This window comes from Rhipicephalus sanguineus, chromosome 8 (assembly GCF_013339695.2).
Source record: "Rhipicephalus sanguineus isolate Rsan-2018 chromosome 8, BIME_Rsan_1.4, whole genome shotgun sequence".
Lineage (NCBI taxonomy): Eukaryota > Metazoa > Arthropoda > Arachnida > Ixodida > Ixodidae > Rhipicephalus > Rhipicephalus sanguineus.
Window position 1 is genome coordinate 24,832,402 of NC_051183.1, and position 14,759 is coordinate 24,847,160.

At 45.5% G+C, this 14,759-nt stretch overlaps 1 protein-coding gene across 1 annotated transcript in view; it reads right to left on the reverse strand.

The window, feature by feature from the left end:
* Window positions 1-14,759, reverse strand: part of LOC119401569 (protein henna) — a 107,968-nt gene that overhangs the window by 24,868 nt on the left and 68,341 nt on the right. The window contains exons 7-9 of the mRNA XM_037668468.2: window positions 11,030-11,175; window positions 4,963-5,098; window positions 1,601-1,727 (exon numbers count right to left, since the gene is read on the reverse strand). Coding sequence (XP_037524396.1) covers window positions 1,601-1,727; window positions 4,963-5,098; window positions 11,030-11,175 — 409 coding nt within the window. The remainder of the gene's footprint in view (window positions 1-1,600; window positions 1,728-4,962; window positions 5,099-11,029; window positions 11,176-14,759) is intronic.

Here is a 14,759-nt window from a genome sequence, read left to right on the forward strand (position 1 = left end):
GGTCGCGTTGGTCACCGCCAGTCTTCGCCTGCCGCTGCGCCGGGACTACCAGCCCGCAACACAGCACTCATGTTTCCCGACGTATTGCCAGATGGCGCCCATATCTCACGCAGCGCCTCTTCTATCGTCTTTAGACGACATTTGGCAGCGAAGCATGCAGATACGCGGCCAATTTTTTTCCCCAATACGTATAATGAATTCCGGGAATCTCAATTAAAATCGGCCCTTTGAAGTTCCTCATTCTTTTCTAACACTATGTGTCAAAGTTTCGTAAATCTGCGGGTATATGATGTCGCATGCCTAGTAACATCCTTTTATCTCGGATTACCGAATCGTCTACTTCCTATTTAACAGGGCTCTAGACTACGCACATTACTTATCTTTTTTGTTTATCAAGTAGAGGAAAGTCAGGGTGATTGCAAAGAGTAAAGGCGGCATGGCTTAGACAGAAACAAAAGTCAACTCTATTCTAGTCTACTAAGAGCCGCATTGGGCGGGTCCGCCTGTTTCTACATCAGATAGTTGGAAGTATAGTAATGGTACAGATATAATACCAGCAGCAAAAAAAAAAAAAAAGACGACGTGGCTGCTGCTAAGGAACGTAATATACTGAGAAGATTGTCGTAAGAGGAACTTCAGCAATGTCCCAGGAGACGGCTGATCGCACATTTCTTAGATGAGCATTGGTTATGCGCTAAACTTGATTCCCAGTGAAGTGTTCTTCTCTGTGGCTCATTGGTTGCGGGGCTCGGCTACTGACCCGAAGGTCGCGGGTTCGATACTGGCCTCGGCGGTCGCATTTCAATGGAGGATAAATTCTAGAGGCCGAGTTCACTGCATGCTGAAGAAGATCAGATGGTCACATTTTCCGGAGCCCTCCACTACGGCGTGTCTCATAAGGGTATCGTGGTTCGGCACGTAAAACCCCAGATATTATTATTGATTCCCCAAGGACGATGACGTGAGAGAACGAAAGTGACGACGAAGGTGAGCACGCTAGGTCGAGTAGGCATCAATGATGTCAAACAACTAGCCAAAACGTGCAATCTGTAAAGCACGTTTCACGAATACGCAGATAAACGGACAGGCATACACTGCCACATAAACACACGCGATGAACGCGATGACAGACAGTCGCGGACGCAGTAAACAGAGAGACACCAACGTGCAGGCCGACAGACGCAGATAGATAGATAGATAGATAGATAGATAGATAGATAGATAGATAGATAGATAGATAGATAGATAGATAGATAGATAGATAGATAGATAGATAGATAGATAGATAGATAGATAGATAGATAGATAGATAGATAGATAGATAGATAGATAGATAGATAGATAGATAGATAGATAGATAGATAGATAGATAGATAGATAGATAGATAGATAGATAGATAGATAGATAGATAGATAGATAGATAGATAGATAGATAGATAGATAGATAGATAGATAGATAGATAGATAGATAGATAGATAGATAGATAGATAGATAGATAGATAGATCTCCAGCCTCACAGCGGTTGACGGCCTCACCACTTGTATACATGCCGCATATCAGATGTCCTAGTGCATTTTGGTTAAACATTCGGTACTTGCCGTGGCCAGCTTTTCGACGTAGTCGTCCGGGGCACCCAAGGACGCGAGCCCTATTTCCTGGGAGAACTTGGCGAAACTTGGATCTGCGAACAGCGGTGCGTGTCCCAGAAGCTCGTGGCAGATGTCCCTGCACAGCCAAAAGCAATGACGTTAAGACCATTTATTAACTCGGGGGCTAAGGTAATTGAGTTAAAGCTTTAAAAGCGCTTCTACTGGGGCGACAAGGCACTGGGGTGATATGGCTTCAACTGGGCTAGGTGCAATTGCATTGATGCACTGTAGAAACGCACGCATACGGACGTTCATACGCAAAATAATAAACGCACAACGACAATGCCAATTTCCGTGAAATGAAACCAAGTTTGCTCGTGCGCACTGATGAAGGCCTGTCTTGACAACAGTTGTAACGGTAATGACGGCCAACAAAGCGGCATAGCTTTTGAGATATGTGACGTGTAATAAAATGCAGCGTGAGCTACAACGCTTTTGTAAGAAGTGCTTGGTTTCACAGGTGTAACCTTAAGGGCCATCGTGAGAGCGGAGGGAGTCAGGTAACAAAGGCTTGTTAAGCACATTTTGGTCCAAATCGAGGAGGAGAGATGGGTCGGGCATGTGGCTAGAAAGCAAGAACACCACTGGTCACTAAGAGTAACCGAGGGGTTTCGAAGGGAAATCACGCGTACTAAGTGAAACGCTGAAAGTTAGGCGGGTAGATGAGGTTAAGATGTTTGCGGCGATAACGTGGCCATAGCAAGTATAGGGCCGGCTTAATTGGAGGAACTTGGGAGAGGCATCCGCCCCGCAGCGGCCGTATTCGGGTTGCTCCTGCTGCTGCTGCTGCTGATGATGATGAAAGAAATTACCAGTGAAGCAAACGCCCGCGAGTACAGTATGCCACCAAATAATCTCGGCTTCTCAATTAGCTGAGCTTGGTATGTTGCCATTACAGGCGACATTCTTCCAAGGCACGAACGTCATCACATATACGTGCAGTATACCTGCTAGGGTGAAGAAGCAGAAGAAAAGTGCGCAACTGTGGTTGTCTTTTGGGCTGCGTTGCACAATGTTTCCAGCGGGTTTGTCATCGAACAGTTTGCGGGAAATTCAAGTGTACCGTAAGCTTTGCGATTACATTCAGTGATTTTCCATCGGGCAAATATTTAAATGCTTTTGTTAACTTCGAAACATTCCTTCTGCGCACTCCACAAGCGTTTTTTTTTTTTTGTCGCTTTTTCTGTAGTGACTCCAAAACACAGCGAAAAACAAAGACACAGGAAGTAGGACGCTGTTTTACAGTCATGGAAATCATATCAACAGGCTCAGTCCCAGACCCTTTTGAAGCTTTTGATTAAGCTTCTTGCGGCGAACAATTGCCCCCTTTCACATAAACCCCTACACCTGGTGAAATTTGAGCGTTCATTGCGTGTTGTATTTTCGTTTCTTCTGCGTCTTTCGGTAATGTGTTCTACCAGAATCCACACGGTGTATGAAGCTTTACGAACGCCAAAATTGTCCGCAATCAGAACAGGAAAACAAGACGCAACTAAGTTGGCGCAACTGAGTGTTGCAAAATTAAGTTGACATAGCTTCAGGCAATCACCTAGTTCCAAGTTGAAATTTCGCCCACTCCCGACAAAGTGCTGTTTTTCTTTTTCTTGGGAGGTGGGGGGAGGGCGTTAGTTTCTAGGGTAAGTCGATCGCCCGAAAAACGTTTTGTGGTCTTGTATTTTAACCCAAGGCAGGAATACTGAATTTTCGTTTGGAATAGTTTTTCTTTTGTTGCGGTGCCTGGCCTACTAGTTTTTTTTTTTCTAAAATTTACCTCGAAAAAAAAAACAAGATATCATTATTCCGGCGAAACTTGAGTAAAAGGACACCGTCAGTGAACAATGAGCGCATCTTTTTCAGCTGTTATAAAATCGCTCTTGCTCTCGTAAAAGCGGAACGAAATAGATGGGAAATGCTGGTATGCAGTCTTTGCCTTCTCTCTGTGTCCAATTTCATTTCCTCTTGAGAAAAAAATCAGCGACGATTATGACACTGTCACTGCGAATTCTTAGTGCACCTTCGCGTTGGGGCAACGCCAACTGTGTTTGAACTTTTGGTTATCCGCTGTTGTAGCAATGTAACACAGAAACTGCCAGCGCTCGAGTGCTACGCACACCACGCTGTGCATTGCAGACGTCGCGAACAAAGCGAAACGACGACAGCCCCGTTACCACAAGCGAAACCAGCCGCGGTGCACGTGCCAGCCCTGCATGCGGACAAGCTCCGACCAGCGCCTCCTCTATTTCTTTGAAAAAAAAAAAATAGAGGAGGCGTTGCTCCGACCTAGGAACCAGCGCGCGTGACAGAGGATGAATGCGAGGTTTGACGCCAGTGGCTCGTGAGATCGACAGACTCCGCGTTGACTCTTTTGTCCTCGTTCGCTCTATTGGTTAAGCCGACGCCATCGGCGATGCCTCTCAACACAGGAGCAGGTGCCAAAGAGCTGCGCTCTAAAAAAGAAAAATACGAATCAGCAGTACTCCATACCGCAGGTTTGTGTTAGAAGGAACCGAGTGTCGCGCAAAAAAAAAAAAAATAAAATAAAGACGGCAGCAATACCTTGAGTGTACGGCAATAAATCCTACATTTCGATTACAGAGCGGGCCTACAGTATTATTTCTTTTAAAGTAAAAAAAGAAGAAATCTGCTTCCAAAGAACACCAAGAATATATGAAAATTCTGCAGAAGATCTGCGATGCTGTTTTCTTTTTCTTCCTTCTTTACTCCTTAAGCTACGTTAACACGCGTAAAAACGAGGCGAAGACAAGGAATAGTTCCGAAGTGATTGAAAAATCGCATGTTTCTATAGGTGTCGCACTTTGTCTGTTCAAATGAATAAATGAAAGATACATCTTGTGTTTGGATTTCTAGTCAACTAAGAACGAATAAGAGTTAGAAACTAAGGGAAGGCAAAGGCATGGATGGCTCTGCAAGTTTGTCAGCCGCTAGGTGACCCTTTCCTACGTATCCCAAATTATTCTTGAATTTCTGTAGCTAAAGTGCTTTTCCTAAGCTCATATATTTTTCTTCTACCCTAGAATTTATCCCGTTGCGGGCACATTTTAACAGGTCTGCGCGCGACCCAACCCTCTCCCCGGCACCCCTTCGTGCTCCTTCGTCCGACTGAGCCGGCGTCTGCAACCTTCGCAAGCTTTTGCTCGCACGTAGAACATACGACGCGTGCAGCGATGTTGCCGCTTTTGACTTTATGCGGAACATGACGGTAACGGCGGCTAAAAAAATGCGCTTCGAGTATCCATATAATTGCGATCACAATAAAAGATGTGAGTTCCGATCCCAGTCGAATTACTTACGGTTCGGGTGTATAGAGTGGCTGAGAAGGATGCCGGATGTACTGTGTTGAGTGGAAAACACGAAAGGCCAAGCCAGCGAGGAAGTCTCTCGAGGATAGTAGACCGGCCACAGGTCGCAGTGTGAAACCTGTGCAGTCTTAAAAGAAAATCATCAGATATTTAGCCCAAAGTACGAGCGGAATGCGCTAGCATTTCTTGCAGTTACCTACATTGGTGCTGTCGGCTACGTGCTCGTAAAATTTGCGTGCTATATTAGGGGAAAAATTTACATAACAATATTAGGCGAAAGGAACGTCTCCCGCATCCGCCGCTATGGCCATGAGTGACACTACATATGTAATTGATTGTATACACGCAGAAGTACCAATGACCAATAATATTAATGTCCTGAAGTAATGTTTGTAATGTAAAGTGGCGCTTGTCTCGTTACATGTTATTGCCTGAAAAGAATCTTTAGCAATAGAAAAACATCTTTTTAGAAGACTTGTTACTGAACACTGAACCAGATAAGCGCTTGCAATGAGCAGCCTTGTGAAGTGATGTGTTATTTATTTCACTGCGGATGCAAATTGAACAGAAGTGTGTGCGCGTGAACGTTCTATTGCAAAGTGAACTTTTGCCAGTGAACTCTCCATTGCTATGTTATTTTCTTTGTTTGTTTCAGTAGGTTATTTAATTATTTATTTGACTTCGTACAATACTACAGACAGTAGTCGAAGCAGGAGTGGGTGTACAGCAAAAAAAAAAAAAAAACCAAAGCACAATAAAGGAAAAAGATAGCTACATAGTTACCTAGCTGTGCGTTATATAGATAAAGGCTTGTGTGAAGAAAGAAAAAAAATAAACAAAAAAATTCACAGCATATCCGCGGGTGAATGATGAAGAGCTTCGGCGAAGCTCCTGAAGCAATCATGGTTACACCGTGAAGTCTTCAGTGGTTTCGCCCAGCAGTAATCAAAGCGATAACCCAGCACATCATCAAAGACGTGACAAACACTGTATATATTTATACAAGAAATTTTATTAATCGTAAGTGGTAGCTAGACATGGCTTCCGTTCCCCCTTCATTATAACGGCTTTATGGTCGGTAAAGTGATGGATCGGTGATGGGTCGTAATGGGATGTTTGCAAAGACGAAGTAATGGGCAGTTTGCAAAGGTGGCTTCCGTTCCCCCTTCATAATAACGGCTTTATGGTCGGTGAAGTAATGGATCGGTGATGGATCGTAGTGGGATGTTTCCAAAGACGAAGTAGTGGGCAGTTTGCAAAGGATCGGTGATGGGTCGTAGTGGGATGTTTGCAGACGAAGGAGTGGGCAGTTTGCAAAGGTGGTTACGCCGGACAACGGAGACGTGACAAGGTTAGACTAAGAGGAGCTTCGCCCCTAAAAGGAACAATCTGGATGTTCGACCGCAATAAAGGGAATAGCAATATAAGAAAGAGAATGCGCTAAATTGACTATTTCTCCTCGTCACGCCTCAGAAGCAGATGCCACTAGAGATAATTAACAGCGAAATCGCCGTCACTTGCGTGGAAGCGCTGCCGAAAACGCTCTATATTTATTGAACGCGCTCCCCCTAAGGGGCATAACCAGGGACTCTGAGAAACTCCAGCGCAATATCAGACCGGCGGCTCAGGTTCGAGAGTGGCGCAGGATATTGCTCATTTATTCATGGATCACTCAACAAAAAGGCAAGTTCTAAGAGAGCGAAATAGCGGTGCGCAATATGCTTAAGAAGATCGCATCGTTTCTTCGTTTTGTGCATAAACAGGCTAATGGAACTTTTCTCGGAAAATCGAGGCGAGCGGGAGACCTCGTTAAACTGAGAGGACGGTCGAATAACAGACTTACGACAGACCAGGTAAAAACAAAAAAAGATGTTCTAGAGCTGTATTGCTGCCTTTATTTTCGATCTATCGGGGTATTTCCAGGGGTTTTCTTTCTCTTTTTTCTACAGCGCCTCCAACAATCAGATTGCAACCTTCTTGCGCAAGCAGAGTCAAAGCTTTGCGCAACAATATTCAACTCGGTTAAGCCCGATACTCTCGCAATTTCATCACGGAATGCAGTGAACAGGTCGGAATACCAATTTAATTAAACAGTGGGGATGGTTATCCGATATTGCTAGGCACTACTGCTCTTCCAGCGACATACACACGCACGCACGCACGCGCGCACGCACACACGCACACGCACACACGCGCCGTGTAACTTCCGCCGTATCAATGTAGTAATAAAAAAAGTGGGGAATTTAGGTTAACATTATTGGCGAATATTTTATTTTCAAGTATGCGTGGTGCGTAGAACATTATTAGAGTATTCGCAATGCCCACGAACTATAGGTGGCGCGCCGTGCTTTTTAAGATGGCGCCAGGAGGAGGGTCAACCCGTTTGTTAGCATAGGGACAGATAGGACGTGCGGACGTACGGCCCGTGCTACTTTCACCAGATGAAGTTATGAGCGGCGTTGAAATGGATATGAGACTAAAATACTTTCCCAAACCATGGAAAGTGCTAAGTACTCGCCACCTAATTATTTGCTGCGGTGTGAAAGGTTATATTTCAGCTCCGATACCGTGCATAACGATGCTTTGCGAGATAAAACTCCATGAACTAGAATTGACGTATGAGCTGAACGGCACTGCGAGGTAGTACGTACCGAGCCTGCCTGACGGATTTGCGGCAGTAGTAGGCCGCCAGCGAGCAGCGCCATCGCTGCTGCACGGGACCGCACGTTTAACGTGGTGATGGTTTGCAAACATAATACGCCGTCGTCATTACTTGCGCAGTCGGGAACGCGGAGTTACGTCTTCAACGGAACACAAGCATTTAACATCCCATTCAGTAGCGCTTGCGCCACAGCCATGTTGAGACTCTAGCCGTGTGCAATTCACTTCGCTCGCATGTTGGAGGTTCGATCAGCACGATCGAAACATGAATATCAAAAAGAATGCACACGTATGCTTTTCGCAACGTCGAAGAAGTTAGTCGAGAGGCGTTGATTGTGGCCGTGACTGCACGTTCTATCGCTCTAACCATTTCGCTTCTCTGGTCGTGCTCGAGCGTGTTGGCGGCATGCGGCGCTCCATAATATCCACAATAATTGATACATGCAATGCACAAGAGGAACTATGCTTTTATTTTGATCTCGCTCAAGGATATTATACATTATACGATCAAAGTGACTTACGAGCGTGAAATAACATTAACGCACGAGGGGACGTGAAGTGCAACTCACTCCTCGTGAGTTATAGCAGCTGATGGTTCATCGTCGCTGTCACTCTCGGCACTTTCACAGTCTTCTACGTCCAGTAAAAAATCCTCGTCGTCAAGATGGTTTCTTTGAACATCACTGATGAAAGCAATCTGAAGAATTTCCTCCGCCGAACGACTTCGACCACTCCGCGTCACCACGTTTACAATTAGAGGGACGTCTGGGCGCCGAGAACATTTTGTTCTCAGGCCTGTCAACAAGCAAATCGCTTGCAGTGTGCTGCCACCTATCAACAAACGTACAAAAACAAGCGGCGCAGCGGTGGCTATGAAACCCAACACACTGGCGAAGGACGGCGTGGATGGAAAGCGTTCGCTCCACGAAAGGCGTCGAGCAGACGCGTCCTCGAATGATTGAAACGTCGCTCGCACGATTCGTAACAGCGCTTTGCTGACAAAGGATAGAGGCCTTATTTTAATGTATCGCCAACTTGAGATCGCTCAGTTATACATGAGCACATCGCGAGCCCGCGCGACCTCCCTCCCGCGTACAGTGTTATGGGACTCATGCACTACAAGAAACACTGACCAATTATATATGCAAGTAAAACAGGGTGAGCTTCAACTGAATATGTCAGACGATAACATTTAACTAACCTACGTGGCTACAGAAAGCCTCGCGAAGCTGATAGTATGTGTACGCTGTGGGCTAGCATTGAAAGCGCGAGTTGCCACGTATTTTCACGAAAACTTCGCGTCTCGCAAGAACAAATCAGATTTCTCGTATCACGGAGGGCCCGGTTTGTTCACTGATGCAGGGAACATGCAAAGTTGTAGTGCTCCTTTCTTCCCAACGCGTTAACACTGAGGCTAGCACAGACAAACAAGGGAGCGTCTGCGTAGTGCTGCCATTTTGTCGTCTACTAACCCTCCTCGAGAGGACGCTCCTGAATTCCGCTTGGCGGCGCGGCAGTCTATGGGCATTGCGAATACTCATATATAAGAAATTAGAACCGGAACTGAATGCTATACCGGTAATGCATAGCCGGATGTCACTTCACTGAAATGGAAGCGGCACGACGGAAATTATTGGCCTGCCATCCTCATGGCTGTATACTGAGGCTAAGCCGGTGGCGTTGTGACCGGAAGTTGAAACTAGAATTGAAAATTAGCCCGGAAATGCACGCCCGGAAATCAATTGGCTGATTGGCAGCGGCATAATGGAATTAAGGTACGACTCAAGGTTGCCGTTGCTGGCTACTTTGCGCCCAGTTGGCTACTTTACGACCCCGTCTGGCTGCAAAAATTTCAGGTTTGTGCCATGGCTACTTTCTGGCTACTTTTAACTTCTGCTTCGGCGCAATAAGTAGCCATTGTCTATATTATTTAAAGATAAAATAGACTCTTTCTAGGCTGTTTTTTCGTATCAGCCTGTGCGCGCACGTGTCCTTCACACTGCCGTACGCGCACGTGTGCGCGCACGGCAGTGTGAAGACATTAGGGCGTTTTAGCAGTGACTTAATAACTTACCGTTTGCACCATGGTATTAGCGTTCCGCGTTAAATGTACAGTTGTGTACAATATGAGTGAGATCGCTGCAATTGCCTTTTAAATGTCATAGAAGCCTAACGCAGTTGGCAGGCGCAAAAATGTTCATAACACCGAATGCTATAGCGGAAAAGTATCTCTTACAAATCAGTTCGTCACATTCACACAGCGTGATTCTTTTAAAACTGACCAATTTCATTGGGCTGTAGTTTTCTTACAAATCATCCGATTTTATTGCGGTTTGCGGCTAAACATTTAGGAAGGATGGAAATTGTATCGCCTGTCCCTTTAGTGATCTACCGCGCTAAAACGGACTAAATAAGGAATAACGAAAACAGCAAAACGCTACGTAAGGAGGTATGACTTGCGCCTATAAAATCTTAAAAAACTCGTCCCCTGATTTCTTATTATGGGGTTTTCTGAAGGGTCGGGTCTATTGCGATAAACGGTAACATGATACGGTAACATGATACGATTGTAGCGGCTAATATAGATCTTGTAGTGGCTAATATAAGTCACTTGCCTACCACTACGGTACGTATTTCCGTATTTACCGTACGGTGAACAGGCACTGCTAAAAGACCCTTAGCACCGGCAGCCATGCTCACGAGCACCAATAAATATTCAGAAAGAAAGCTGCGCTTTAACAGATGGTGGATTGGGCATCAGTGGCCGGACGCAAGAGAGAAATACAAACACACAGTGTGTGTGTGTGTGTGTGTGTGTGTGTGTGTGTGTGTGTGTGTGTGTGTGTGTGTGCGTGTGTGTGTGTGTGTGTGTGTGTGTGTGTGCGTGCGTGCGTGCGTGCGTGCGTGCGTGCGTGTTCTTTATCTGTATTACGTCATTGTTGCGCAATTTACCGTCTGGAACGCTGTACAAACACCATCAAGCTTCAACACTTGCTTCGCTTTGAAAGGAAGCAATGCGCCTCACGCTGATCGTGTGTTGTTCCTGAAACTTTTGTAAGTGTGCTGCGCTACGCAATCACGTTTAAAAAGGTGCAGAAAAAAAAGGACACGAAGGAAAAGAGGATTACAGGGATTACAAATATCTTGCGCTCAAGATTACCTCATCTACTAAATGACATGACTGTTAATAATGTTGATATAGTGTCTTGTTCTTCTCTTGCTATTCTCGATTTTTTCTCCTGTATGTAAGTAACATTATTTTATGCTTCTATGTTTCTTTGTTTTTTTTTGCTTGTTTGCTTTTGTTTTGTTTTTTGCCCTCTTGTCTGCCGTATTCATTTATAATCGATAATGTATAATCGGGAAGAGGATAATGTCTCAGTCACGTGTCCCTCACCTTTGAGGAAGTTGGACACGTCCTCGAGTTGTGGCACGTTGTCTTCCCGGTAGCCGCAGTTCTCGATGAGCAGCGGGAAGATGTGGTTGTGTTCGCGACAGGCGTGCGTCTTGTACAGCTTGGTCAGCTCCCGGAACACGGTGCCCCTGGGATGTCGAGAATGAAAGACTCTCTAGCGACCCAATAATAAGAAAATTGGGGCAGCTGAGCACCTGCGGTGCGAGCACTGAGGAAAGCTGGTGGCCTTCCCTAACATGTATGCAACGTATAACTTGCCTGTCTCCTCATTTACCTACTCCTCACCGTCACCCTTTCCCACCCACTTGCTTTACTATACTATAAATTACTACGCTATGCTCTACCCCCTCTCCTCCTCCTTTTCCTCCTTCTCGCTCTCATTTCCCTTTGCAAGTTCAAACTGCTCCGCTGTTAATATATAAAAAAACACGATTGTCACATTGTCAGTGCCATATTGAGCTTGTAAACATTTTTGTTATTACAAATTGTATTAGCTATACTATCGTTTTGGTTCAGCGCTGTATACATAATTATTTGCTGAATTTGTCACATTGTCAGAGTCACATTGTGCTTGTAACCATTTTCGTTATTACAAATCGTATTAGCGTATACTAATCGTTGTTTCTTAGAAATTGTGGTGTTGTTTTTTTTTTTTTTCATTTACATGTAACAAATGTATGTTTCTTACTCTTTTGCCCAAACTTTATGTCTGCCCTTGTGTTCTAAGCTGCCTCACTGTTGGAGCAATGTATGTGCGACAAGGCCTCAGTCAGTCAGACAATGTTCTGCCTTTAGCCTTGCCATCCAAGACTAACTCTGTGCCTGAAATCAATCAATCAATCAATCAATCAATCAATCAATCAATCAATCAATCAATCAATCAATCAATCAATCAATCAATCAATCAATCAATCAATCAATCAATCAATCAATAAATCAATAAATAAATAAATAAATAAATCATATGATTAAGAGCCACACCGTAGCGGAGGGCTCCGGAAATTTCGACCATCCGGTGTTCTTTAAGGTGCACTGACATCGCGCTGTAAACAACCTCCTAGCATTTTCCCCTCCATCGAAATGCGACTGCCGCGGCCTGGATCAAACCCGCGACTCGCAGGTGAGCAGCGGAGCACCGTGACTCATGTACATACTTGGCGGACTCGGTAGCAACGCACACACACTGCACATTAACGAGTCGAACTTTACTGCAGAGCCAAGCTGCCCTTTCGCCAAAACATCAGGCCCGTGGTCATCAAAGGTCAATTCCAAAGCAATGAAAGCGCTTCTGTGCTTGGTTAAGACGAAAGCCTTAAATGCTTCATGAGAAGTCATGCATTCTAATGCATGACTGCCACGGTTTTCCTGGAGCAGGATAGGAGCCCGTTAGTGCACGCCAGAGGAGCACGCCAAAGCATGCCAGTGCTTGAAACCGCTTTGGAAAAAAAAAAAAGACCCTGTGCAGTTCTCATGTTGGTCAAGGAGTCTCATTAACCGACCTAATATTGCGTGACAGAAGGGTAACAATTACTCCAGTCGTCACACCATTTGAATTGCGTAACGAGCGGGTGGTTGAAAGCTGCCAACCCACTACAAATGGATGGGCTATAACTCACCTTCATCAGCTAGGGCATCAACAAAGTATTCAGCTGCTCTCCTTACCTGTCATTTCACCTGCGACGGTCGTCTAGTGGTTATGGTGCCCGGCTATTGAACCGCAGGTCGCGGGACTGAATCCCGGCCGCGGCGGCCGCATTTTCGATGGAGGCGAAAATGCTTTAGGCCCGTGTGCTTAGATTTAAATGCACGCTAAAGAACCCCAGGTTGTCAAAATTTCCGGAGACCTCCACTACGGCATCTCTCATAATCATAGCGTAGTTTCGGGACATTAAACCCCAACAATTATTATTATTGTTATGGCCTGTCACTTTCATGATTCTGATGATGATACGTTAGTCGCACCGGATGGCCTTCGCCTTCGAGTTGTCTTAGGTGAATGCATAAGGGACCATGTGTGTTTTGCGAAGACACTGACATTAGTGCTGAGTATTGACGGAACTATATCTAAAGTTTGCACTGTACTTGTGAGGAGGAGGAAGAGAAGAGGAGAGAAAGGAGGAAACGCGGGTAGGTCAACCAGAATTGTAGCATCCGGTTTGCTACCCTACTCTGGGGGAAAGCATTAAATGGACCCTAAACCACTCCGAGCGCAAAGGCGAGAGAGTGGTTTCCTTTTCGCCTTCGCTACACATCCTACAGCCGCTATTTCCTCCTCGCCGCTTATTTCATTCATCAACACGCGGACAATATCAGCACTGAACGTTGAGCATATCAGGATTTCGCGGTTTTCGGCTTCACTATGACGTGATGTCGCATGATGACGTCATCACATGGCATGATCGCTTTGTCAAAGGTGCGCAGATCCCGGAGGCCCTGCAAAACCGCGCGAGGTGCAGGAAGTTTCCAACGCCTCCGATCCCAGAGGCAGTGACTTTTTCTTCTGAAAACGGTCTATCGGCTACATGGTTCGACGCAGTGCGAAGAAGATTGCTTTCAGTGACAAAGCGATTAAAAACGCGGCATGTGTTCTACGGTAGTAATATAACTGTTGACGTTTAAAACCACGATATGATTACGAGGGACGTCGCAGTGGAGGGCTCGGAAAATGTCGACTACTTGGGGTTCTTGAACGCGCACCTATATCTAAGTGCACGGGCCTGAAGCATTTTCGCCTACATCAATAATGAGGCTGCCGCCGCCGGGATTCGATCCTGCGACCTTCGGATCGGCAGTCGAGCACCATAACCACTTTAGACCAACATGGCGGGTGTGTTCAACCGTCGCGTCATGCGCCAAAACATTAGCGGGCTCAGTTAAAACAAGCACTTTAGATCTCGCAATTTTTTTTTCGCCCTAATAAATATCTTTATCCTACTGTCGAAGTGAAATGGGGCATCCGTTGCCAGGAAATGGTGACAACTCCTCCATTTTCTTACTTCAATACAAAAAAGCGCCTGTGCGAAGTCAAGTGGCATGACTACACCTTCAAAAATAACGGCTTATACCACTACCACCAAGTATATTTTCAGAGTAAGCGAATAGCCTTCTGAATACGCTTAAAGAGGGCATGAGACCCTCTTTCACCATGACGTTTAAGGGGAAAGATAAAATCGTAGGCGGTAACAAAATACGAATTTCTTGTTGGCCGTTCCTTCGTGGCAAGTGAAAAAGAATGACTGCTGCCACACTTTACGCTAAAGGTCCAGCTAACAAATTGCTGCCCTTTGCTGCACTGTTTGCGTAGTGCGTGAAAGCCATCGTTCTTACTTGTCGTGAATGCACGGCAAAAAAAAAAATTGTTCCAAGCAATTTATTTTGCTGCACCCTTTCCTCCTCATCCCCTGAAAAGATTACCGCGGCTTTTGTAAATAAAAAGAAAAAAAAAGAACTCACGGGGTCTCTTAGGCATTCGCCTAGGGGGACTAGAAGGCGAAAGCCATCTGGTTTTTCTTCTCAGTAGATGTACTGATCCTCCCCCGACCCCCTCTGAAAGCTTTCTTCACCTAACGTGGTTCTGCACTGCCTCCGTGATCGGCCCACCTTTGACAAGGCGACGATGTTATGTGATGACGTCATCATGTGACGTTAGGTTATGTGACGTCAGAGTGACGTCCTGTTGGCGCCGTAACGACGTCACAAATTCTGACGATCC